General features: G+C 48.3%; 9 protein-coding genes across 11 annotated transcripts; 4 read left to right on the top strand and 5 right to left on the bottom strand.

The window, feature by feature from the left end:
* Nucleotides 1-826: 826 nt before the first annotated feature.
* On the bottom strand, nucleotides 827-4,603 carry FVEG_16901 (hypothetical protein; the record flags this gene model as incomplete). Its single annotated transcript, XM_018906138.1, has 6 exons — nucleotides 827-2,636; nucleotides 2,687-3,371; nucleotides 3,419-3,763; nucleotides 3,812-4,268; nucleotides 4,321-4,505; nucleotides 4,557-4,603. The coding sequence occupies 6 exons, from the start codon at nucleotides 4,601-4,603 to the stop codon at nucleotides 1,044-1,046; spliced, it is 3,312 nt and encodes a 1,103-aa protein (XP_018758212.1). The 3' UTR covers nucleotides 827-1,043.
* A 1,198-nt stretch (nucleotides 4,604-5,801) lies between these two features.
* FVEG_10856 (hypothetical protein) lies at nucleotides 5,802-6,656 on the bottom strand. Its single transcript, XM_018900023.1, has one exon. It carries the CDS (start codon nucleotides 6,548-6,550, stop codon nucleotides 5,975-5,977), a length of 576 nt encoding a protein of 191 aa, XP_018758213.1. The 5' UTR covers nucleotides 6,551-6,656; the 3' UTR covers nucleotides 5,802-5,974.
* Nucleotides 6,657-7,370: 714 nt separating this feature from the next.
* FVEG_10857 (hypothetical protein) lies at nucleotides 7,371-9,850 on the bottom strand. Its single transcript, XM_018900024.1, has 4 exons — nucleotides 9,605-9,850; nucleotides 9,043-9,546; nucleotides 8,769-8,989; nucleotides 7,371-8,723 (listed from the first exon to the last, which is right to left on the bottom strand). Exons 1-4 carry the CDS (start codon nucleotides 9,786-9,788, stop codon nucleotides 7,665-7,667), a joined length of 1,968 nt encoding a protein of 655 aa, XP_018758214.1. The 5' UTR covers nucleotides 9,789-9,850; the 3' UTR covers nucleotides 7,371-7,664.
* Nucleotides 9,851-10,132: 282 nt separating this feature from the next.
* FVEG_10858 (MFS transporter, SP family, sugar:H+ symporter) lies at nucleotides 10,133-13,605 on the bottom strand. 3 transcript variants are annotated; one of them, XM_018900026.1, is made up of 5 exons: nucleotides 12,963-13,274; nucleotides 12,270-12,905; nucleotides 11,402-12,211; nucleotides 10,943-11,349; nucleotides 10,133-10,889 (listed from the first exon to the last, which is right to left on the bottom strand). In XM_018900026.1, exons 2-5 carry the CDS (start codon nucleotides 12,393-12,395, stop codon nucleotides 10,649-10,651), a joined length of 1,584 nt encoding a protein of 527 aa, XP_018758216.1. In that variant the 5' UTR covers nucleotides 12,396-12,905; nucleotides 12,963-13,274; the 3' UTR covers nucleotides 10,133-10,648. The 3 variants fall into 3 exon arrangements, with proteins under 3 accessions (XP_018758216.1, XP_018758215.1, XP_018758217.1); XM_018900027.1 differs by having other exon boundaries at nucleotides 10,374-10,889; nucleotides 12,270-12,676; nucleotides 12,828-13,253; XM_018900025.1 differs by having other exon boundaries at nucleotides 12,270-13,605.
* Nucleotides 13,606-13,615: 10 nt separating this feature from the next.
* FVEG_16902 (hypothetical protein) lies at nucleotides 13,616-15,834 on the top strand. Its single transcript, XM_018906139.1, has 2 exons — nucleotides 13,616-15,039; nucleotides 15,119-15,834. The coding sequence occupies exons 1-2, from the start codon at nucleotides 14,761-14,763 to the stop codon at nucleotides 15,254-15,256; spliced, it is 417 nt and encodes a 138-aa protein (XP_018758218.1). The 5' UTR covers nucleotides 13,616-14,760; the 3' UTR covers nucleotides 15,257-15,834.
* A 352-nt stretch (nucleotides 15,835-16,186) lies between these two features.
* Nucleotides 16,187-17,614, bottom strand: FVEG_16903 (hypothetical protein). Its single transcript, XM_018906140.1, has one exon. It carries the CDS (start codon nucleotides 17,432-17,434, stop codon nucleotides 16,526-16,528), a length of 909 nt encoding a protein of 302 aa, XP_018758219.1. The 5' UTR covers nucleotides 17,435-17,614; the 3' UTR covers nucleotides 16,187-16,525.
* Nucleotides 17,615-18,876: 1,262 nt separating this feature from the next.
* On the top strand, nucleotides 18,877-20,045 carry FVEG_10860 (hypothetical protein; the record flags this gene model as incomplete). The annotated part of the gene is made up of 3 exons (XM_018900028.1): nucleotides 18,877-19,361; nucleotides 19,476-19,527; nucleotides 19,587-20,045. The coding sequence occupies 3 exons, from the start codon at nucleotides 18,877-18,879 to the stop codon at nucleotides 20,043-20,045; spliced, it is 996 nt and encodes a 331-aa protein (XP_018758220.1).
* Nucleotides 20,046-20,492: 447 nt separating this feature from the next.
* Nucleotides 20,493-21,355, top strand: FVEG_10861 (hypothetical protein; the record flags this gene model as incomplete). The annotated part of the gene is made up of 2 exons (XM_018900029.1): nucleotides 20,493-20,742; nucleotides 20,799-21,355. 2 exons carry the CDS (start codon nucleotides 20,493-20,495, stop codon nucleotides 21,353-21,355), a joined length of 807 nt encoding a protein of 268 aa, XP_018758221.1.
* Nucleotides 21,356-22,880: 1,525 nt separating this feature from the next.
* Nucleotides 22,881-23,732, top strand: FVEG_10862 (pectate lyase; the record flags this gene model as incomplete). The annotated part of the gene is made up of 3 exons (XM_018900030.1): nucleotides 22,881-23,031; nucleotides 23,085-23,214; nucleotides 23,266-23,732. The coding sequence occupies 3 exons, from the start codon at nucleotides 22,881-22,883 to the stop codon at nucleotides 23,705-23,707; spliced, it is 723 nt and encodes a 240-aa protein (XP_018758222.1). The 3' UTR covers nucleotides 23,708-23,732.
* Nucleotides 23,733-24,869: the final 1,137 nt, after the last annotated feature.

The raw sequence follows: 24,869 nt of genomic DNA, 5'->3' as shown, positions 1-24,869 counted from the left end.
ACCAGTTCGTAAACAACTAAATTACCTATCTAAAGATCTACCAACTCAGTTGTGCTTTGGGAGAGCAACCAGAAGGTGTGCTACCATGGTCGTTTCACGAAAACGATGACCCAGAAAGACATAAATTTCAAGGATCGTCTCAATTGGGACACCTTCGCGAGATGAATCGAGCTACGACTGATCATAGTTGTGCCGATTTGTGTACTGCACTGCCGCCCCTTCTTCTCTTTGACCTTTGGTGTAATGAGGTACAAAAGTCAACCTGTAAGACTAAAGCCAGGCACTTTTGGACACGTAATGCATATGAGGCCCGATACTCCGTGTAACAAATTAACGCAGCTTGGCGGCAGTCACATCAAACTTCCATTTCGACTTAATAATTTGCTAGACAGCCTTTTCTTTCATCTTGGTCAGGTGGCATTTCAGCAGGCCAGAAAGTACTCGCTGTATCCTGAAACGTGCTAACTTGAGTTTATAGTATAGAATCAAGACATGTAAGTTTATTTAGTCTAGTTACCATAGATATCTAGGCTAAAATCAGATCAGAAGGTCTCTGGGTGTCACGGGTGGATGTTCATTTATGCCGAATCCCGCGTCGATGAAACAGCTGGCAAACATGGTCAAGGTTTGCCGAGCACAGCATACATATTTGCCGAAATTATCGCAACCAAGTATCCCACCGAAGTTCGCCGGACGATAGGAGAGAGTGGTATCTGGCTCAAGCCCCGCGATTCGTTACTCGTGTTGGACCAAGTTGAACGTTGCGAGCACAGAGAAATGTTCAGAGATCCAATTGACACCTTTCAGCGAGCCACACATGAATTCAGGCTGTATTCCGAGAAAAGGCCAAAAACTTTCCATCGAAGGAATTAACTGCTACACGGGAACTCTGACCACGCGAACATTTATACGGAGCTTTGCATCATTCATCTCATAACACTCCTCCAAACCATCGAGGAAGGATCTGCTAATCTTACAACATTAGGGCCTCCAATACCCACAAACTCAGCGTAGACAACCGTAGAATACTTGAGTCCGAGTCATTACTTGCTCAACTTCGTAGAAAACACCGCGACTCGCCCCTCATCGAAGAGTGTCTCATCAATCCTCTGCAGCGCATTGAGCTCTTGCCCAGGCTTGTTGATCTTGAAGAGATTCCCATTACGGTCCTCTCCGATCACCCCACTAGTACAAATATCCACAAAAATGATCAATCCGCTCTTGTGGCGGGTGAGCATGGTGATGAGCAAATGCTCATTCGCAGTGATGTCGGGTCCTGTGTCACGCGTGGTGGACATCACCACGACAACGATATCGGCCTCTCTTCCTCGATAGCTCTCAATAGTGGCGGCTTCCGGCATATTCTTCAAAATTTCAAACCTCTTTTGGTTGCGCTTGCGCTCGATGAGTACCGCATTGGCGAACCAAGGCGTGAGAAGGACGATCTGTGCGGGATCAATGGCTGAGTGGGTGACTAACCCAGCAACAAAGCTCAAGACGGCACTGTCCTGTTCTTGGCAGGCCTGTGAGCCGTCGACGTCTTTGTAGATCGTGGAGTTTTGTCGATGAATGAACAATGGTTGGTGTGCAATGCCGCCCGGCGGTTTGCGCAGATTTGGATACTTCATGCGCACGTAAGCCTCGAGCTCTTGTCCGACATCAGGCTGCTGATCTGCAATTTCTTGGTCGCTTTGGTGATACTGAAGCGGGAGCTGGGGGTAAAATACTTGGGCAGCCAAGTCGTACATGCCCTTAGCCATACGAACTTGTGTATCGAGACGGAAGACTGGAAGGCCAGATGCTTGAAGGAACTCTAGACCAGAGATTTGGCCATCCCCCGCAAAACGATTGTAATAGTTCTCAGTGCCTGGTTCTTTCTCACTAGTAGTCTGAATTGTTGGCTGTTCCGATCTTGTGTCTCCAATAAGGAAGCAAGGAAGTAACGTGTTTCCCCAGACACGGTACAGGTCAGGTCTGTTCATTCTTCCTGCTTGATCAACTACAACTCCTTGTGCCAACCTCCTCTGCCATGGCATAAATTCATTTGATCCACATGTCCTTGGAGTAGTGCAAAGCATGTCCGCTTCTTCAAGTAACATATCCAGGAGCTTAGTAAAGCGTTCCTCAAGAGTTTCGGAGAAAGCGCGAGCGTGGCCGTGGCGTATTGCTCCAAAATCCGTATCTTCATCGATTAATTTCTTCAGCTCGTGTAAAGCTAGGCTGTCGTCAGGTCCAAGACGCCGATCAACAGCGGGCGATTCGAAGAGAAGCAAAAGCCAATAAGCGGCGGATAGATGGAACTTCCAATTGACATCCTCATTGAGTTCTCCCGGGACTTTCCAGGGGTTTAGAACTTCTTCACCAAGTTCAGGCCTTGTGAACAGTATGTAAAAGGCGTTCATCTCTTCGTTGGGTGAGTACAGTCGAATGACCAACTTGCGACGATATCGATTTGAGTCGTCCAGAGACTTCCCTATGTTCAACCTTTCTGTGACATCCCAAGTTTGCTTGTTGAGATGATATGCGAAGTTGTCGACAGCTGTATCGGTTGGCGCTGAACAAAGAATTGGGCCGAGCTTTGCCTGTAAAGCCAGTGTTGCTGTAGCGCCCAATGCGGTCTTTCCGGATCCTGGAGTCTAAAGCCATTGAGTCAGTATTTACCACGGCATCGGTTGAGATTACATACACCTGTAATGATGCCAATCCCCAGCGGTCTGTTGCTCAGGTAAGATCTGAAACGCGCACGATCTTTGGGCAGGGCCATTTCGAGGATAGCATTGGCGTAAGTTTGATCATCAATATCGAAAAGGTCAATCGTTGGGAGTGGCCTCCGTTTGCTGTTGCCATCGGTCTTCGTCATCCAGTCATAAAACCCAGCGCCACGTAAAATGGATCGATGCAGATCCATTTTGTCTTTGACTTTATTAAATAGCTGCTGCTGCTCTTCGTTCATGTCATCTAGCAAGGTGTCTGTTTTAACAACACCGTAAGCAACTTTTGTTGGCAGCCCACATGCAATCGGGTTGTATGAGTGCGCCTGAGGATGAAACAAGAGGGAAGCCTTAACCTGGTGCTGACATTGATTGAATTCAAAATGGAATCCCAGAGATATATAGTTCGAACTTTTTTCGTCAAGCAATCGCGCTTCGCTGGCACTTTGGCGGTCTTCAAACGTTTTGAGCTTGTCAAAGAAAGGGCCGTGGGAGCGGTTGATATGGCAGAGCTTCTTACGGGGAGGTTCTCCCCTCCATATCACATCACTGTAATCTTCCATCTTTATTTTTGGCCTAACAACCAAAATCATATCAGTAATGTCTTTTCGATGTCGTGCATATCGATCCAATTTTCCCAAGGGCGCAAGGCGGCAGAACCTATGAGTGTCAGCAAGTGCTCTGCACTTGGAGGACCTTGAACCTACCAGTCTACCAGGGTGCGTTCCCGACCTTCACGAGAGGTAAATATTTTCAGCTTGAAAATTCTTCGTTGAATGAGGAGTTTCCAAGCCGGGCCAATTGCCTTCACGAGGGGTTCAGAAAATGGGATTGCAAGGTGAAGGCATTCCTTGCCCTCGGTATCAGTATCCGGCGCCTTACACCAGAAGAAGTAGGCTGGCATCCGGGCGGGTTTCTTTGAATCAATATCCAGGCTGTGGCGATTCTTGGAATACGTATACCCCAGTCGCTTTGCTACGTGGCGTAGCCATACTACATCCTGTACAATAGACTGGCTGACAGCTGTCATGTGCGAAACATCAGTGGGGTGACTAAGTTATGTCAGTATGGCTCGTAATCGCCAAGATGACTTCTTTCACCTGTAAAGTGGCGCGAACTGTTGGCCTTTGTTCTCTCGGAGCTCTTTCTCAAAACGAGTAAGATCCCAAGAAAAGTCTTCATTGTAAGGGTATCGGAAAGTCGATAAGGTTTGGGTTGTGCCGAGGGTCTTGACAAGACTGCTTGAAGCGGGCAAGACCAGGTATAGACTTTGCTGCTGGAGAATGTCCAGAAGACCGTACTTTCCGGCGATGGGGGCGTCTCCGTTGATCCAGCTTTCAACCTGGTGATCTTCTTGGTTCGCGAATGGGATACCGAAGCCTTCGATTGTAGCTCGACTTTCACCGAAATAAACCTTTACGTAGCTGAGGTGCTCGTTCGTAAACGTACTCGGAGACTGTCCCAGCTGGACTTCGTGGGAGAAGCTACGGGGAAACTTGATTCGGATCTGGTGGTAATCGCAAAGCTTTGACTTGTCTTGTGAACCATGTTCCGGGGCTTGGTGAAATGCAAGTTAGCATCAGTTCAGCAGCTCTGAAATGATACTCACCTCGATACCGCACGCCAAAGCCGGCCTCCTCATTTGCTTTCTGGTCTTTTCCCAAGGGAAAGTCGAGTGTGAGGCCAATCCAGGTGTCACAATCCCACGCCTGCACCGAGCGGAGCTGAGCCTTGATCTTGGTGCGAAGACCAATTTTGTCGCCGCTGGCGATGAGCGGACCATGATGGCCAAAACTGGCGCGAGATCAGCAACTAAACACAACAGGGAGTAAATCGATAACTGACAATACAGCGCAGTCTTCTGTGACTGTTGCTGAGCTTGTTGTTGCCATGATGGACGGCGACTGCGGCCTGCAGGCGAATGGTACACAGCCTTGGTTCTCTCGACTTGCACTCAGCAGATGTTGATGAGATCAAAATTGGCGGGGTCAACGACGATGCGCTACTGGGCGCTTTAGGCGATTCAGTGTAACCCCAAGACGCGACTCTGTGCTTCCGCCTCGTCAGCGCGTGTTTGCAAAGGAGTGCATTTTCAAGGCTGAAGAGAAAAAGTGCAGCGCCTGTGCATTGCAGTGCAGTTTCCCGTTTGCTTGTATCACGCAGGGTCCACTAAAATCGCCAAATGAGACGAGACACTGCATCGCAATCGCGAAGCAATCGACTTCATCTCTATCAATCCAGTGCACGAAAAGTGAAGCTTCAAATATCTTTGGGGAACACGTTTAGCGCTCGTTTTCTGGTTTCACTCACTGTGCGCAGCCAAATCTCTTGTTGGTACTCGGCAAAGGGATTGCTGGCCTCTCTTCCGTCAGATCTACAAGAGATAAGCCTCGCGATGCAAGCGTCAGCTGTCAGGACTCTCACCGCAAAATAACACCCTCAACTTCACATTTTAGGTGAAATAGAGCACCCTTTTTTTTCTGATTTGAAGACAAGGATCTCTTTTTTCGACATCACTAGTCCACAAACACCGATTTCTAAAGTCTCATCCACCTCTGCGTATCAATCCACTTCCTATGCACCCCGACATATGTACAAACCAGTCCACGAGGGCCTAACGCTCGTAGACAGCCCTTTGGTCTGCTTTTATCTCGACTCATCTCAATGCCGTTTGAGGTCTGGATGCCGAAACCGTTCTCCATCCGCCTGTCGAAGGGAGGTCGCTTTCTTGAGCATGCGAGTGACCGTTTCAGACGTCCGACCGTTAGCCAACAGCCTGTTGGCGGGTTCGACAGAGGTGTCGACGATTTGCCGCCTACTAGCCAAAGTACCATCCTTAACACTTTCAGTTAAGCCAGGGAAGGTCACTGTATGCCGGGCTTCACAAAGGAGCAAGCTATCAACGCAACATACGAGGGCAAGAAGCATCAGGAAGGATACCAAGTGGACGTGGGTACCAGCGGATCCTAATCTTTAAGCGTTATGAGAAAACCATGGCCCTTCACTCACCCTTCAGAAGATATTCCGCGCGTACCAAGTCCTGGTACTGCGGGATAACGCCTAAGATACGAATCAGAGACTTGTCGTCGACCTATCGTTAATCCGAAACCCATCATAAACTTCCCAATGGTAAGTAAGCAATGGTTTTACATTAAGTGCGCTTTTTAGATGTATGATTCAGAGCTAATACTGCTGCGAGGTTTTGATCACTACGCAGAACCTGGCTCTCTTACTACATCGGCCAACCAATTCTAATGTCTCCCTTATTTTGTTGCCATTGCCTCTGGCCCGAGGTCATGATTCGACATCAAACAAACCGCTCTCCTTTCAAAAACTCCCGCTTCAACCTTTTTCATCTTCTCCTCATACCATTTCCTATAGTCTTCCTCTCCCTTTTTCGCCTCCTCGCGATGTTTTTCCTCAAGCGGGGGAGGCAAAGTTCCTGGCAAAGGCTCGTACCACTGTTCTTTCGGCGTCTTTGTCCCATCAACCCCGCGGAATATCTTGGCGAATTCCTCGCTGTGGGGGAAGCGATCAAGCATTGCTTTGATGAGAGGCGGCGAGAAAGGAACGGCATCAACAACATCGCGGTCAGCAGTGAGGGATCGATGGATTCCGTCTCGCCCGAGATGGCTTATGCCCGCGCCCGTTGGGTCATGCTTCATAGTTGCGAAGATATGTTCGAGTTTTTTCTGGACGGGATCTAGGTCTTCATATTCCACGCGCCTGCTTCCAGGTGGAAAGGTGCACTCCGTTCTTCTGTTGTCATTTTCATCAGCGTTTTCAGTCATCATGGCGACAAAGGGAAAGGCAATAAGTCCAATATCAGTTCTTGGCATAACATTTTGGCCTTCATGCTGCTTTTAAACAAGGTCTGTTGAAAGGGTCGTCGTAATAGCGCTTATTTCTTGGTCAACATGTGATTGATCCTTCATTCTAGACTCGGGTCTTTTCAGGGGTCATGGTAGATCATTGCCTTGCCTACTTCTGGCAGGTTGAAAATGACGACACTCAGCATTCAACATCAGATCATTTATTGACATATTGGTCGAAAGAGGTTGAAAACCAACACCCGTGCACATGAACATCATTTCTCGTGAGAATGATCAACGGCGATCAACGGCAAATACTTTCCGTGAGCACCCGTGTACTTCAAAGTCTTCTGAACCGAAGGATTATTAGTCAGTATGCTTTGGGTTTCAGCTAGGATCAAAGGCCAGCACTTAACCAACTGACAACCGTTTTCGTAACGGAATTACTCTCTTTGGAGAATAGCGGTACCCCAATTGAGACATTCCATAACTCCGCAATCCCTCACGGGCTTTCTTTCTTCGGAACCGTTTATTCTACGAGTACGGAGCTCAAAAGTGGTACGATGTCGGAGTAAGCACTAATTCCAACTGCGGAGTTACCTATTTCGCTATCATCCAACCAGTGCGAATATCTCGTAAACCTCAACATTAAACCACGATGTCAGGAGATTTTAAGCTTCAGTGGATAATGTTTCCGATGTCGATCTCTTCGGGAGATTCCGTCCATTGAGTTTTATTGGACAAAGATCTTGAGATCTCAAGACAGCGTCATGAATCATGATCACGTTGCCATATTTGCTACGTTACTCAAGTCTCCTTAGCTGAATTAGTTTTGCAGTAAAAGTTTAATCAGAGATCGTCAGCCCTAGAAGGATGGGTGCGCTAACTGGCCAATGATTGCTTAATTTGACGAATGCTAATGTTAAGAATGACATCAATACCTTGGTTAACGCTCATTACGGCTTCAGATCATCGTGCATTAGAATTTAAGTTACGCTTATAGTGTGTATCCTGCCGAGGGTATGTGACTGCTCCTACTCTCCCGTATCACATCCCATTGACCAGTCGGACTCCACGTGAACCGCCCGACGATTGAGTCAGATCAGCAAAGTCAGTCAGCACACCTGCAGCGGCACAAACGTTACTCAAAACGGGGCGCGCTTTGGTTGAGATAATCCATCAATGACGGCTTCTTGGTCCGCTGCGGAAGACGGGGAACTTCAGTGTCAGAACCTGAAGGATCCGAACTGGCGCCGCTGCTGAGACGAGGTCCAATCTTGATAGCTGCCTTTTTTGCAACGTCAAGTGTGGCTGGTCCAAATATCTGAACTTTATCCTTCATGAAATCGAAGATGCCTGCGTCGTCGCCATGTCCGTCGGTAGGCCTGAATCGTTCTAGCCTTTCGCGGGGTAAAGACATTACGGCTTGAAGAGCCGCATCCGCTAAGACGGCACGTTTGATCAAGATCCTGGTCGCATCCTCGTTTGCGCTAGAGGTGGGTGCCTCGATGGACTCCATGCGTGAGAGCGCCGTAGATGTGGACTTGGACGTAAGAGGCTTGGACTCAGAGACCGCAGTAACAAGAACGGGGCCAAGCCATTCGGCAACGTCTTTTCCTCCCTCAAGTTGTCGAGTTGGACCCAGTATACCTTGGACAAAGGCAGCTCCGTCGCTCATCGCAGCACTCTCTGTGATGTCGGCCTCCAAACGGCGACGATCACGGAAACGTGGTCCCCTGGCGTCTTCGGTCTCTGGAGCAACTTGGCCTGAAAGCTCCACGCTGCATTGACTCAATATGGGTGTGATAGTAGGAGCCAGAATCTGAGCCTTTGGTGCACCACCTTGCCAAATATGACCCATGTTGTTGATCACCTCCATCACATGCTCATCGTGGTCTGACGCAAGGACCGCTTGCAAAGCAGCTTCAGCGAGCATCGCACGTTCAGCGGGACCATTTGCTATGCTTTCAGTGTTCTGAGAAAGCGTGCTCTCTGTGATTGATCCAAGTAGAGTTCCGACTACTGCACTAAGGGGACCACCTATGGGACCGAGCAAAGCAGAAGCAAAGGGGAAGCCTTTTCTTCCCACATTTGCTATTGTTTTCAGGGTGTCGAAGAAGCTTTCTTCATCGAATCTTGGGGTTTCAAACGCGATGCCGGAGCGGCCTCTATTGAGACCGTGAGGCTCATTCATGCTTGGCTGTCATGGATTAGAGGCGTCATAAATGAAGGCAGAGCTACTCACTGTTTGGTCTGGAGTTTGAACTTGGACGACTTGAACCTTGCCAGCACCGCCGAAATTCGTCCCCTTGTCAAACAAACTGATCAAATCGTTGTAATTGTTTCCGTGAGCGTTTCCAATCGTAGTGCCTGAGTTACTTTCAAAGCCTCCGCCACCATAACTATGAGTACCAATTGCTTTGAGTTGCCCATCAGACTTGCGTAAGACTGGGGCGCCAGACTGTCCTAATAGAGTGTCAGCAGTATTTCGAGAGATGCCAGCTGGGAAACAACCGCACCTGAGAAGGTTGATATAGAGTATTCGACCATACGACGAGGGCTCTCTCCAATGGTCCAGTCACTCCTGGCAAACTCTTCGTACATCTGAGCTCCTTGTTCACCCTGCAAGGTTTTATCGCCTGGATATCCGACGACACCCAGGTATGTGCCATTACCTTTCTCTGGGGTGTTGAGGTAGCTGAAGAGTCGCAAGTTCCCCGTGAAAGGCCTGTCAAGTCGAATAAAAGCAACGTCCTGTCTACGATTGTCCGAATTCTCGATCCATTCCACAGGAGTTACAACTTTGGCGCCAGACCGCACCTGGACCTGAGATGACTTGACAGACTCTTTGCCATTGTAGCCAATGTAGCACCTGATCTGATCAGCGGCACCAAGATTACGTCCCCAGTCATAGACAACATGACCGGCGGTGACAAGGAGATCTGGACGAATAAGCCATCCGCTACCCATCATCCATATCGGACGCCCTTGGTCTTGGAATCGGGATTGAATCTTCACAATGGCTGCAAATCCGTCCTCAATCAGCCTTTTGTCAGTCTCGTCTCTTGAGCGAAAACGTACAGCGATATTTCCCCCCTTCATAGAAATCTTGAGGGTCAACTAGTTGGCGCAGGTCGTCTCCGATGATGGACTCCGAGCTACCTCTGCTTCCATCGTCTGGAAGAAGGGCGGATTCGGCTGGTTGACTGGATGTAGGAAGTGAGAGCGTCCAGGCAGCGGCGCGACTAGGTCCTGAAAAGGCCATGTTCGGTGTATTGGAGAGGTGGCAATGAAGTCGTGATGTTGCGACAAGATTACGGTTCAAGTTCAACAGAATAATAGTCTGAGATTGAGAAAGAATCTCTCTGCTATGAAGGAAGTGCTCTCTTTATTTATCCGAGCAATCATTCGACCAATTGTCTGTTGCTTTTAGGCCATGGAGTTTCAGCTGTGTCTTTTTAAATAGCTTCATGCACAAAGAATGCTCTACATCAAATAGTTTATGTCTTTGACGATTCACATCTCAGCTTGGCAAGATCTAGACCGAAGAAAGTCATCAGCTGGCCAAAAGAGGGAGCCAAAACGCCACCACTAACCTACACCAGACAAGCTTCGTTCGTTTTCTCCATCTGTTTGGTTGGATCGATCAACCCAGCCAGCCACAAAATGCATATTTATGGGAAATTCACTGCGGCTGCATCCTGAATGTTGTATCAAACGTGATGCGACGAACAAGAATGTCAAGATCTGAGCTGACGGGCGTCCATGGTGTAGCTGTAATGGGACTTCGCTCATCAAGACCTGAGCATGTGAAGCAGTGGAGAATGATATGTCACAAAGGTTATCTTATCTGATCAATATTTGAGAACGTAGCGAAAATGATATTATGCAGAATATGCTACTAAATACAAGGATATAATATGCTCTTTTGGGTTATGTACTTGCTCGCACCCCTGCGCGAAAACAATTTTAAAATGCAACGTCCGTTCCAATCGTTACTCGCCGGGCAGTCCGGCTGCATGTCTATAGTGTGTCCATATCCGTAACTTCTATAGTGATGTCTGTACGTGAATGATGTGAGTTGTGAGTCGTGCGTGTTGTGATGACATGTTTGCTGATGGTTGTTTACGAAGAAGCCTCTTCGTCGGTGACACCCTCGCGGGCGTGCTTGGTGCCATGGGGCTCGCCAACCCACTTGGAAGAAGTGATAGGGTTGACGTGCTGGACGTACATGGTGTCGATCTCCTCGAGAGTTCGGTCCTTGGACTCGATGACGAAGAAGAAGACGATGGCGACGAGGGCAGCACAACATCCGGCGTAGACGAGACCGTAGAAGTAGTCAATGGCATCAGTGATGAATCGAGTACTGGGAATAATTAGTGAATGCTCAATGGGAAGTGTAGCTGCAATGTAACTTACAAGAAACCGATGAGGAAGTTGAAGAGCCAGTTGGTAGCAGTGGCGATGGCCATGCATCGACTGCGGTACTGGGAAGGATACATCTCGGCGACGACGGCCCAGACGAGAGGACCCCAGGTGGTAGCAAAGGCAGCGATAGCCAAGCAAGAGAAGGTGACAAGGACGGCACCGGCAGCGGGAGTGGATAGAGGGTCCTTTCGGTCAAGAGCGAAGTGTCCAACGAAGGCGTAGACGAAGAAACACATCATCATCCAGGCGGCACCGATCATCAGAGACTTTCTGCGACCACACTTCTGGACGACATAGAGACCGCCGAATGTGCAAGCACAGTTGACTGAGCCAAGAATGAGCTGAGTGACGTAGCTGTCCTTGAGGCCAGTGGAAGCGAAGACTGTGGTTCCGAAGTACTGCGATTGTTAGTCAAGTGTTGCGATGCGATGTCATTCCGAGTATACTTACGAAGAAGAAGTTGATACCAGTGAGCTGCTGGCCAGCCTGGAGAGTGATGCCGAGAATGGTACGGTAAGCCATGCGGGGACCAGTGAAGATCTCAACAAGGCGGGTCTCGGGAAGAGCCTGCTCCTCCTCAAGCTTCTCACGGATGTCGTCGATCTGTCGGTTGACACTGGGGGAGTTGATATCGAGACCAGCGAGGTTGGCAATGGTCTTTCGGGCTTCCTCAACCTTACCCTTTCGGTAGGCGAATCGAGGAGACTCGGGAAGGAGAAGGATGCCAACACCGAGAAGAAGAGCCCAGAGGAAGTTGAGACCGTTGGGGATTCTCCATGAAGCGCTACCATCGTAGTGGTTGGTACCCCAGTTAACCATCTCAGCACACCAGATACCGAGAGTGACAAAGAGCTGATAGCAGGAGACGATGAGACCTCGAATGATGGCGGGAGCACTCTCAGACTGGTACATTGGGACAGCGACAGATAGAGCGCCGACACCAAGACCTGTTACAAGTCGACCGATCGCGTGTTGGTACCAGGCATGTTGAGAGGCGACCTCGATGACGGTGCCGACGCAGGTCCAGAGAGCAGAGATGGAGATGGTCTTGCGGCGACCAATTGAATCGCAAAGGTTACCAGCAACGAGAGATCCGAACAAGCAGCCAATTGAGAGGAGACCGGTGATAGTTCCTTGTCGTGCGGCGCTAAAGTTGTATGTACCGTCGCCGTTGGGAACACCGAATCGCTCGCCGTAATCCTTCATCATAAAATAACCAGAAACTTGACCTGAAGAGTAGCCAAAGATCATGCCTCCCATCTTTGTATTTGATTAGTTTATTTCCAATGCGATAGCTTGTTGTGGTGTTGGAACTTACAGATGCGACCAGGCCCATGAAGCAGGCCCGGAAGGTGATGCGACCATCGGTATCGGGAGAAGGCTTCCTCTCGAGATGCTGACCTTCGCCAGCATGTTCATGGCGTTTACTACCAAAGAACTTCATATTGAGAGTGGTTGTTAGACCAATTGGTCAATTGAATGTTGTAAGTGTGTGATTGATGTTGTGAAAATGTTGTACACGAATGCTGTGATGAGCCAGAAGAGAGAATGAAGCAGCGAAGAGGTGCCATTTTGACTGTCTTTATTGTGGAGATGATCGTCGAGGACCATCGCGGGCACCGAGAGACCAAGACCATGCCAATGGGTCCATCTCATGACCTCTGATGGTCATGCTTCGAGCGAAAACTCAAACCCCGGGGGGCTCAGGCAAACGACCTGCGGAGACTGACGTGGGTGAGCAGGGAAACTAAGCTAAGGTTTGTGGACGAGACTTGGAGAGAAGCGGAGCAACTGTGAATAGAAGGCCCGTAGAGTCACGTCATGGGAAAGAGAGTCGAACTGTGTGAGGTAAGCATTCCTGTGCTGGGCATCTCACCCGCTTTCGTCCACAAACGCTACGCCCAGGAGGGTACAAGAGCACGCCCTGTGGGCTGATTGGTCTAGCGGAGGCCCCCTAGTCGCCCTTAATCCAGATTCATCTCCGTTCAGAAAACGGTGGATCGATACGTACGTGGGGTGACATTGACATTTTTTTTCTCCCTGGGCCTTTCTACTACCGGCGCCTTCGGCATTGATGACGCACTTTGGACCCTATGAGATGAATAATGGAACCACTCTGATCCATATTGTTGTTCCAAGGATCCAGTTTTTGCTTCCATTCGTCTTCTGGTCGCATCTCTTGGCGCGAAGATCTTCGGCAGGGCCTGCGTCGACGGGAATACGCAGGGCCTTCAAGGTGAAGATTATTGAGGTGAAGGACAGTCTCGAGAGAGGCAGACCGTATTGTATCGTTGGCATCTAATTTACTACACGTTTATCGATGAATTGCAATCTCCCCTTCTCGCCCCGACACTGCTAGTCAGCTCTTCCTCATATTTCCGGTGCTCGCCTCGTCCGCTCAGCAGAGCCCCATTCACATGATATGACACCGAGAGTCGCCGAATCGGTCGGACCGACTGATGATTGGAACGTCGGTCTCGCGCAGATTTTTATTTCCGAATGCTAGATTCTGGTGTTTTTTCCCGCTCCCTCTCGAATTCCTGATTCTGATTGTGGCCAGAAAGATGATGTTATTGTCACGGCATTCATCTCCCGTCAGATACCGCATCTGATCTGATCTTTTTAACGGTATTTCCGGCGCCAGCAAACGGCCGGTTTATTTCCTACGTTCGTTCTTGTGAGGTTTATTTTGTTGTCTCTCGTAATGGTACTCAAATGGTCTAAACTCGGCCAAATGTCTCGAGTCTTATCCACGCACGTTAGAGACTGGCCGAATTGAGCGGAGCATGCTCAGCTACAGAAGCTCCATGACCAGAACAGAGTTCATGGATTGGATAGCGACGTCGCTGTGCTCGGTCATTTTTTGGGCCAGCGATAAGCCTTGGAAACTCAATTGGAACAAGACAGAAGATCAAGACAGGGTCTGCGATGGTGCGAGATAACACCGAGCAGGCATTGTTCGTTATCTGCGACATAACAATCTAACACAGCACCAAGTAAAAAACATGCATTTAATTGTCGCGATATGTGTATTTGAATCGCATCACCAACTGTTGTCGAATTAATCGCCACACGCCAACACTTACACAAACTCGACATCGCACAAAGAATCGTTCTCGAAGCTCCGTGCCTTGTTTCCATTCCCGCAGAGCCTCCTTTACCCCTGGACCCATGGCATCATATGCAAAAATCACCCATGCTAATGCGGCTCTGCAACGGCGGAACCAGATACCGTATCCACACGGGCCGAACAAAAGAGGCACTCGGCGATACTCAATGCGCATTCCCACTTATATGTAGTGGATGCTATTCGGACCCGAACGTTTGAGCCGTTCCATCCCAGGCAACGCAAGGGACAGAGTAAAGTTAACGGAGTGCGGAGCCCGCGCAACATGGACATTAGGCATGCACGGCAAGTGATCGCGGAGAGGGAATAAAAGTTAGAGATCGTGGGTGATGGATGACATGGAGAAGTCCGTTACCTTGGAACGGGGTCTAGAATATGGAGGATGTCGGAATGTTTTGACAACAACAGTCGACAAAGGCCTGATCTTGACCATCTTGTCGGATGTCCTTTGCAGTCTTTGTTTCGGAGACAGCCATAGTCTCTTTTACTATGACAAAGCAGTTGAAATGCGGTATACATGAACCGAGATTAATATCACATGTGGCCAAAACTATTGAAGTCTAGACACGAGATCAATATGCACTTGATCAAATGACCAACTGCATCATTTGACTAGCAGATTCTTATTCCGAAATTTTATGTACATAATTGAGGCTTTTGCTATGTTAGACCATTGAACTCTATGTCTGTTGACGTCGTGCTGATCCTCACCTCTAAATCTCTCACCTCAAAACACCTCCAACGTCTCACCAATCCAACCCTTCTCGAATCTCTTCAAGTTGCTAATCCCCTCAATCTCCATCCGGGGATAACCTGCCAGCCAGCATGCACGCAACCCTCCCCATCCCACAGGATAAACGCTCCCCCGGGTCTCTCTCTCGGTCTTACCCACAGGTCGCGTATCCGCCTCATCGTCCTCTTTTTTCCTTCCCCAGTCCAGTCCCCTTCATGGGGTGTGCAGGTATTTCGCCGAGGAGCTGTTGCCTCCCCCAGAGCCACTCCTCCTCCTCCACAGACCTAACCCCCCCCTTTTTCTGCAGACTTCTCCTGGAGAGCTTATCGGTCCTTTGGGACAGCGAGACCGCGGGCAAGCGAGGTTTTACATCCCGCATCCTCCGCATTTGTGGGAGATTTCGCGGGCGGTGGGAAATTTTTGCTGTTCACATGAGGGTTTCTAACATACGATCTCAGGGCAGGCATCTATTTGGAGTTTTCGTAGGTGTTCTGTATTCAGAAGGTGAGAAGCTATCATATCATTGCTTCATCCTTGTAAATCCAGGCATATCAGTCTGAGCAGTATTGAGGTCTCATAAGGGCTACCCTGCACATACGTCCGGAAGAACACTGAGATAATGAGATAAGTGCAATTCGAAGTAATTATGTAGTAGAGGGATTGAATGAGGGGTTTTTTTCTTTCAGCGCGTAGGCATATGTCGTAGTTCCGCCCAGCCAGACGATTGGCACGTGAATTCACAAGTCCATTTCCGCATGACAACGCCAAGTCTGAATCAAGAGCTTGATCGTCATAAATACGGCAATTGGAATATTCAGTTCAGTATCGTTGTGAAATCTTAGCTACTTCTATTTAGCTTGCTGGCTGACCCCAAGCCCCTGAGTTGGGACGGTCTGGAATGGGTCTTGTTTTTGGATGCTGTCCAATCTTTATGGCCTCAAAGACTACAGATAATGAGAAACATAACTTCCTAAGCCCTAACTGTATTATACGTTCAAAAGCGGATCCACGATATATCCGGAGATCTAGGCGTAGAGGCAAGCCACAGATCGTGTCTCCGTCAAGATCTAATCTATCTGCATGATGATGTGGCTCCCTTGTCATCTCTGCACAGCCACTGTGCATGTGAAAATCATACGATCTGGATATTTTAAGCTTTTTACTCTGTCAATGGACCTCTCTGGTTTCACTTATTGGCTGGCACTATCCTTAGACCTCCAACGGCAGCTTGTAATTTCACCAAGGCAGTCTCTTACGTTCTTGATAACCAAATCGGCCTCAAATTCCTGACATTTCATCAATCTTTTTGTCTGCGTTTTATCAAGCTTCTCATTGTTCAAATTCCCAGTCTTTTAAAAAAAAAAAAAAAAAAATTTGCTGATACGAAGTGCTCGTCTCATTTCTCAGTGCTGCCACCGCTGCATCCTTTCTCCTCTCCTTGCAGAACAATATGGAGTTCCCGATATGAGAAGAGACACAGCCTCAAAGAGTCATAAATTTGAGGGGCCCGGAATAAATTAAATATGGTCTGCTGTAGGTGTAGGGTTGAAAGATCAAGAGAAGCTTTAAGCCTGGTCTTGGTAAAGGCGTGTTTTCGCCTTCACGTTCCTATCTATGATCTGTCCAAGGTTGATTTTGGACACTGACCACAAAGTTCCATGGACTAAACACGCGACATCGTATTACAAAGCTCGCCTAGCATCCTTCCTCAGCCTTAGTGGCTCTGCTTCCACCCACGCAATATCTTTTCATTGTCTGTGCATCCTGTCAGCTTCGCCAACATCTCTGCGTCAGCAACATTCTGTGCAGTCTCAACTTTGGGCTGAGCTCCCTTCTCAAGTAACCACCTCACCACGTGAACTCCCTTCTCTTTCACGGCAGCATAGCATAGAGGGGTCCCCCAATGGTAAGCCCGATATGGCACGGAAGAATCCATCGCGTTAATGTCCAGCTTCATCTCGTCCACTAGAAACACTAACATTTCCGCTCGCTCCTTTCTTGTCCTGGCTTCATCCCCAGCTGCCTCATCATGAACTTCTTGAAAAGTGAAAGGGTCTGCACCAAATGATGCTGCCTCCCCGGCTGCTCGGTGAAGCGTCCGGTGGCCCAGCAATGCCCCTTTACTCTGTAAGAACCGGAAGGTCTCAACAGAGCCTCTGACAGCGCACGTCTCTAGTAACGGAGCCGGCTGCGGGAAGATCTCATAGAGTTTCATCTCGCGATCCGTGACCCGTGCACCATGCTCAACCAACCAGCAGACCAGCTGATGATCGTCACAGACCAGGTCGATTAGCTTATCGCCCCGCTTAAGGGATTTATCAACTTCAGGCTTGTTGAGATCCCAGCCATGGGCCACGAGCAGTTCTAGAAGCGGGATGGAGGAGTTTGCGGCGACGGCTAGAGGCGATAGAGACTCAACAGGTGCCCTGTCACGCTCTAGAAGATACTTCACCAGGTCTATGCTTCCGTGGCGAACACACCGTCCCAGTATTGATGGAAGGAATTCTTGAGGAGAAGAGCGTCGAGGGTCGGCTTTGATCATTTCCAAGGAAGCGACGAGCTGCGATAGAGACCTTTCGCGAATTGCATCATTAAGCATGCGGCGTGGATGTGGAGACTGCATCGCCTCGCTTGTGTAGGAAATAGCACTATGAAGAATGGTCGAGGTAGGCGGGAATAGTTTTGTGTATTGGCGGTAGGGGATCCCCCTTTCTTGTTCTCTCCTTTGCTCACTTATAACTAACTTGGCTGATACCTTTGTCTCCAAGGAGGATCCGGGATCTGGGGGACAATTCAAAACAGCTCACCAGCAAAATAGATCTCGTGTCAACTACCGGGAATCATCAGAAAATTATGCAAAATATCAGACCTGAAACAGGGTGAAAGCTTAATTGTTTCCCCGTGGCTCTATCTTATCTCATTCCACCTCCATTGCGTAACTCTAGCTATTTCAAGCAGGTCATGTTGTCGGGCCGATATTTAAACTTCGATACTCAGACAAGTACGTCCATCGTACATCAGCCTGGAAAGGTACTGTTTGGGATTTCAGATTGCCTACGCATTTAAGTCTAAAGAAGGTATGGCTACAGCCTGCACCGCATTCTGCTATGGATCGAAGCAGAGCGGTATACCCAATTTCGAGTGTTAGTGATAGGCTGTCGTGCTGCCTTTATGTATAAGCCACTAAGTGCGCTTCTCTGTTTACCTTGCTCATAGTGAAATTATTATCTCGTTTCTTTCAAAATCTTTGCCCACCGCAAAAAACTGTACCAGTAATACCCTGTGGCGCAAGGGCTTGACGACACAGAACAGAAGAAGTTCTTGTTGAGATACTGAAGATGTCTAGTTCAGAATCACATGAAATGAGGTTTATGCCATCCATGTTTCAATGGCGCATTGAATCTAGATGCAGTTCCCTGAACGGAATTTGCCGACAGATTTTGTCCTGGACAAACTCAAATCCGTCCATCACCAAATGTTGAAATAGAGATATGTCTGTGCTCGCCCTGCACAACTCCAAGTCTGTCCAGCCGACGCACCCCATGAATAGCATAAATCTACAATTTTCTTCGAAATATTCTTGGCACATGGTAAGGATTAATTTGAATCAGTCCAAAGTCTTCGTATATTCTGCCAATCGAGTTGCAAGTAGGAGAAGTCGGTTTCACCGAAAAGATCCCCTTGAATATCAGAATAGAGTTGAGCTCGACTTCGGCATTAGGGAAAAAGAAAACTTACAACATTTATCATAAGTGACAAAAAGATTAGGTAGACTTAGTGTATACTTGGGAAGGACCTAGATTGGTTATTTTGTCATTCTGGGATATATCACATAGATTCTAAGCTTTCTTAAGCCCCCTAGTTCGGCAGTTGAAGGCTTCAGCTTCCTCCAACTTGCCAGGTACCGAAGCCTTCATGGCAACCTCTGGTCTATATATTGAAGCCAATAATACTCAAAGTCGAGATCCTACAATAGTCATTCTTCCATTTCAAAACTTCTCACTCATTTCTCATAACTCACATTCTTTTACTTTCACTTTCGCCTTCACTGAGGCTACCTTCATCATGGTCCACCTCGCCACTCTTGTCCTCTCTTTGGCTTGCTCTGCCTTGGCATCTCCCTTCGTGAAGCCATCCGATTCGTCCTTGTCTGATGTCAGTGACGTTGGACACGTCATCCATGAGAGGGCCATCTCAAAGGCAATCGCGAAGCCCGTCATTGTCTGTGACCTGACTTGTAAGGCCTGCTTAGCCAAACCTGCCCCAAAGAGAGGCAAGGACGCAGGCAAAGGCAAGACGACTGGTAAGGGCAGAGGCAAGGGTAAGTCTATTCCTCGATCTCTGGACTTGGGAGAGAGGTCATTGGATGATATCGAGGACCTTTGGGGTTCCGATGCAACCGCGGCAAACGAATATGTCATGGAGCAGATTGATAGTGACACTGGAAGTGTCAACGAGTTGGACTGGAATCTTATTCAGCATGACGCTGTTTCAAGTCAAGGATCTTGGGCTGGACAGCCGTTGCGAAAGTATATCCGGGGTCTCATGGGGTAAGTAATACACCGGATTTATGATAAGTATTATACACTTGTTTGGGTATCTTCACTACTTAGGATCAAATTCTAATACCAACTATGGGAATTACTTTACTAACATGATTCTAGCTGCACTGGCATCGTCATCGTCTCTGACAAGGGCTACTGGTTCGCTCATTTTGTGGGTCATTTATTTTTTAACCCAATCTCTTCTTCGAGTTCAAGTACTAATTGCCATAGATGGAAACTGGTTTCCTCAACCGCGGCGACAACTGGGAGAAAAAGATCATCAAGCCTCTCCAGCAGGGTACCAACAAGTTCGCCACCCCCCGGTCTCTGGCTGGACCTGGTGGCATTCTGAACAAGGCAAACAACGTCAAGATCTACGTCTCAACCCCCCGCACCAAGACGTCCACGGAGCAAAACCCAGTCCTCTTGTACAAGGCCAAGGTCGATGAGCTTCTGTCTCACATCACTGGGCGAGGCGAGCCTTTGAACGGTGTTCAGGTTATTACTCGCGGTTATCTCAAGCCTGAGAGTGAGGCAGAGGTTGAAGCGTTCCATAACAGAGCCAATGGAAAGGTCCTTATCGAGTACGACAACAATCAGTTGGATGTCAATGGAAACCAGCCTACCCCTAGGGAGCGCATGTACCGCATCTGGCTTGAGCACAAGTACTACGAACACAGATTCCGCTAAGGACTAGATATACTCGAGGGGGGTTTGATTCGTTCGACGATTTTCCCCCTTGTTTACCCTTCCCGCCTCAGTGGACCAAAATTAAATAGCCCGGAGCCTAATTATAGTGAATTGGTTTAATCTTATACCGAATTGGCTTGGTTCTACAGTGAATATCGTTGTGTCTTTGTCTGATGTAGGACAAACTCCTCTAATCCAAGCTTGCCCTTCACTAAATTTGGACATGAGCTGCTGTTCTTTCCGGCCAGATGATGGATCATATGGGTGCCGTTCGTAGCTGAGAACACTAGCCGCTGTCAACTCGGCCAACTTGCAATGTTGGCTTGAGCGTTGGATCGTTCTCTCTACACTGCAATTCAATTTTGACCTGCTCAAAGGTCATTCATCCATTGACTGGCAAGGCAACGGGGTTTGGCGACATATTTAGAACCGCTGCAAGCTGAGCCAATGTTGGAGTTGTGCCCTCAATCAGAAACACCGATTTTAGTTGCGGAATACAAGTGGACTTGCCAACTCATTCTGAGCAATATCGTCTTCTCGGACGATCGTGATAAACTCGGGCACAAGCCGGTGCCCGAGGCTATACAGTGGATTCTTCATGAGGCTGCGTATTGCAATAGTAGAGGTGGTTCGGAGGCAGGTTGGAACGTTGAAGTTCATCATCATGTCCTTTCTGCGGCTTTGAGACTGTTACAGGGTCGGTGAAGTAATCAATTCTTTGACTTTCGACTTAGGTGAGTAAAACCCTTTCAGATTCTGACCGTCCTAGTACAACCGCTTCAAACATCGCCGAGTGTCATGTGACTTCAGCGTCTAAGAAAGTCGACTTTTGCATGTATCTTGATCCCATGCAGGATGATTTTGCCCAAGTTTCGGATACCATTGACGCCCCGAAGAATATCTTCCCACTCGGCATTTTTAATCGCACAAATCTAGCCCCGCTCTCCGACAGCCCCATCGCCGTTGGCATCGAAATCAAGAAGACGGGCGAGCGTTGGGAGAACGCCAAGCTACAGATGGAAGTCTGGATGGCAGCCCATTGGCAGTTCCTCTGGCAACTACTATTACGAAAACGAGCACAAGAGCTCGCAACTAGCGACGAGATGAGATGGAGCCTCCCAGATTTCATAACTGGCATCATCATCCAACGGCATGATTGGCACCTCATTATCACGACGCCAGAAGGAGATAAGACGCTTTTCTGGCAGAAGAAGAATCTTGGACATACGTCGAACTCAATGGGAATTTACAAGATTATATATAATTTGGAGCTATTGAGGCAATGGGCACAAGAGGAATATTACAGATAGATGAGAAAGTTGTTGTTAGAATGGCCACGAATCGAGAGGGACTTGGTTGTTGTTTGAGGTTTGGTCCGTTTTGAAGCCAGCGTCATGAGATTTAATATGATACCCCTACTATAATGATTACCAGAAAGCAATCCCGAGTTCTCCTTTTTGGATAAAGTGACCTGCTTTGGCAAAGCTTTCCTGTTGTCTATCTATTCTCTGCCCGCGCACTCAAATCCATATAACGCGAACGTGGACTGGAGTCGCTTAGCCTAGCGGGATTCGAACATACTCAGTCAGTGCAGGAGACAGTAGCAGCCTATATCAACTGCATCCAGAAGAGGAACGCTAGGCCCTGCACCAGCTAGAAACGTGTATTTTGGATAAAAAAGACTTGCAAAGGCTCAAATTCAAAAAGTTTTCATGTACTTGGGTGCATCATGCGCCTGTCACGTAATTCGTGTCAAAAACACATTGCCAAGTCTCGGGTCCTGTCGGCAGTTGCCCTTGGCGTCCCATGCTGCTGGGACCGTCAGGCAGCCCTGTAGATCTTCCAGCGTATAGTCTATAGCCTATATGATCAACAATTTGAAACAGTTCTCTTCCAGATCTTGAGAAACATGAGGTTTCTGTATTTTCTCTCTGTTCATGCGACCATTTAGAGTCTTGAAGCTTCAGGATACGTATATAGTCCCCAAACCCCAGAATCGGACATCACCGCTGCCCCCAAAGTATCTCTGGTATCCAAGCTTGTTGCGGTCTGAGTAACCTTAAAGCTTAAGAAGGAAAGACTTTGTTTAATCACTCAAGCCTAGAACACTGCAGGGTTATGGTCAGATACAGCACGACGATCGCTGGCCTCTCGTAGGTGCAAAATTATTCCTCACGGCTACACGGCTTTTAACCACGAGGGTCAGACGTTACTGCATTCAATTATGTCCGTGGAAGATCCGCATCGAAACTCAAAGTCGTTCATATTCCAGGTAAGCTTAATTGGTGGACACGTCACTAAAAACAAGCATGATCGAAATTCCACCAATCTTGCCTCGTCACTCTCATCCAGCCTTACTAGTGTCATTCTTCCCCATGTTCATATTGGGGGTAGTATCTCCATTACCCCAGACTTCGGGTCGTCGTGCAGCTGATCATATCGAGCAAGTTGAGAAGAAAATCAGGTCATCTGATTGGTCTCCGCAAATGACGAGTCGAGACGGAGAATTGTGACTTTTAATTCCTCGAATGAGGATTGAGTTTGGTTCGAGATGTAACACTGAACGGAGTTTCACTTCGGTGACTAGCTTGCCGTTTTCGGACTCGAGCGTGATTATACGATGCTAATTGGTGCAATGAGCGAAAAGCAGGTACAGGGGGCTTTAGAACAAAGGGGAAGATTGATTGAAACCAACATATCAAGGAGAAATAACGTATAATGTTGATAGATATATAAGGGATGAGAGATCCAGGGAGCCAAGAGACTTGTTCACTCAGCATCCCAAACTCCTGCCTTGACTAGATACATTTTCGGGATAACCTCAACTCATTCATCATGAAGTACACTGCCATCCTCGCCCTTGCTGGCGTCTCCTCCGCCGCTGTCACCAAAACTCTCCCCAAGTCCGCTGGTGCTACCTCATTCCCTACTGCTGTTCCTGTCAAGGGCAGCTATGATGGTGGCATGAAGCGATTCGAGCGCAGCCGTAAGCCTCTTTATACCTTGTCTCTAGAGCCTCTGACTAACGCTTTGTCCTAGCCTCTGTTTGCCAAGGCCAGACTGAAACTGGTGAAAAGGATGCTATGTTCATTCTCGAGAACGGCGCCACTCTTTCCAACGTGATCATCGGCGCTTCTCAGGCCGAAGGTGTCCACTGCAAGGGTACTTGGTGAGCAAGTTTCTCTCGACTCACCGTTTCTCATGCTTATTTTGACTTTAGCACCCTGAACAACGTCTGGTGGGCCGACGTCTGTGAGGATGCCATCACCCTCAAGCAGACCAGTGGAACTTCCTACATCAACGGCGGCGGTGCTTTCCATGCTAGCGACAAGATCGTCCAGTTCAACGGCCGCGGAACCGTCCAGATCAAGGATTTCTACGCCGAGGACTACGGAAAGCTCGTCCGCAGCTGCGGAAACTGCAAGGATAACGGAGGTCCTCGAAACGTTGTCATCCAGGGCTCTGTTGCCGTCAACGGTGGTGTTCTCTGCGGCATTAACACCAACTACGGAGACACCTGCAAGATCACCAGCTCGTGCCAGAACAAGGGCAAGTACTGTGACCGCTACGAGGGCAACTCGAGCGGCGCTGAGCCATCCAAGATTGGATCTGGCCCTGACGGCAAGTACTGCACTACTTCTGGAGTCACCACGAGCTGCTAGACGATTGATGAAATGTTATGAGAGATGGATGGAAAGATTTGGTTTGCTTCTTGGTAAAATTTTATGTACCTAAGCTTTATGTCTGTACATATTGTGAGTTTAGCACATGGCTCGCCCCAATATCAATTTCGGTTTACTTGCTGCAGAGTTGTTGAGTTTCGTGTTGGTCCTCGTGAACGCCTCACCGCTCCATCGACACCATGAGTTATTTCATACGAGTCAGTGTTACAAAAGTTCACCATCGTCACTTGATACCTTCAACTTACACCAAGCCAAATGGACATGCACATCCGGGACGACTCACTCGGAGGATTGACCGGCAAATGAGCTCGGATATTCAACTAACCCTTAAAACACAGTGCTCACGAGAATTCAGCCCAACCTGCGGAGCCAAGCCGTTAGCCTTACGCCTTTTCAATTGGTCAAACCGGTCTAAGGACGGACTAGTTGCTTAATTGGCATGTCGACCGAAACCTGACGTGATGACAATTGTCAAAGCTTCCCCATGTCAACAGTTCTAGACCATTGAGAGAAGGAGTCAATGTTTCCACGACTGCCGATGACCCGGCATATGGTGACATGCAAAGGATCGTCATCTCATAAGGTTCCGGATAGATCTCCCTATATCGTTAGTTGTCCCGCGAAATGGATATGTTTTCAATATATTCTTGACACTTATTAGCAAATTGTTACCTTGCCCATTGAAACAGGGAGGAAGCTAAGATGATCTACGTCGGAACTTTTTCCTAGCCTCTTGCAACCCTAACGATTGCCTTCCATTTCTCGGCAGCAAAATATCCCTGCAGTGTATCAGTTGACGATGGTTTCAAGTATCATCAATTGCTTGTGACTGGCACTTTTGAAAATCAAAGGACCCTGATATCTTTTGGTTTCCTGCTTGATTGAATCTGTCAAGACCTTTTGATTTGAGCTATCAAGCTTATTCAGGGGAATTGATGAAACCAACTCCCTGACTCGGAAATAGATCGCCACGCGTCGTCTCGATTGGCTGACACCCTCGGGCGATATCGTTTCAAGACAGATTAGTGCCCCAGAGAGCAGCTCTCGACTTCAATTGGCTTGTCTATCAATCTGCTAATTGGCACCCCCACTGCCCTGGCGGTAACCGATTCACCAGTCAAAACACAAAACAAGGCAGAGA

Source organism: Fusarium verticillioides, chromosome 11 (assembly GCF_000149555.1).
Source record: "Fusarium verticillioides 7600 chromosome 11, whole genome shotgun sequence".
NCBI lineage: Eukaryota > Fungi > Ascomycota > Sordariomycetes > Hypocreales > Nectriaceae > Fusarium > Fusarium verticillioides.
The sequence above is the reverse complement of the archived record's forward strand: the minus strand, read 5'-3'. Positions and strand labels throughout refer to the sequence as shown.

Coding starts and splice junctions, on each gene's coding strand:
- FVEG_16903 (XM_018906140.1), bottom strand. CDS start 17,434: ATGCAGTCTCCACATCCACGCCGCATGCTTAATGATGCAATTCGCGAA.
- FVEG_10858 (XM_018900025.1), bottom strand. CDS start 12,395: ATGAAGTTCTTTGGTAGTAAACGCCATGAACATGCTGGCGAAGGTCAG. Junction 11,350..11,401: donor CTGGTATCAACTTCTTCTTC/GTAAGTATACTC, acceptor TAACAATCGCAG/TACTTCGGAACCACAGTCTT. Junction 10,890..10,942: donor AACTTCCTCATCGGTTTCTT/GTAAGTTACATT, acceptor AATTATTCCCAG/TACTCGATTCATCACTGATG.
- FVEG_16902 (XM_018906139.1), top strand. CDS start 14,761: ATGTCTGTTGACGTCGTGCTGATCCTCACCTCTAAATCTCTCACCTCA. Junction 15,040..15,118: donor CCCCTTCATGGGGTGTGCAG/GTATTTCGCCGA, acceptor CTTTTTCTGCAG/ACTTCTCCTGGAGAGCTTAT.
- FVEG_10856 (XM_018900023.1), bottom strand. CDS start 6,550: ATGCCAAGAACTGATATTGGACTTATTGCCTTTCCCTTTGTCGCCATG.
- FVEG_10857 (XM_018900024.1), bottom strand. CDS start 9,788: ATGGCCTTTTCAGGACCTAGTCGCGCCGCTGCCTGGACGCTCTCACTT. Junction 8,990..9,042: donor CTCTATATCAACCTTCTCAG/GTGCGGTTGTTT, acceptor ACACTCTATTAG/GACAGTCTGGCGCCCCAGTC. Junction 8,724..8,768: donor TTCAAACTCCAGACCAAACA/GTGAGTAGCTCT, acceptor AATCCATGACAG/CCAAGCATGAATGAGCCTCA.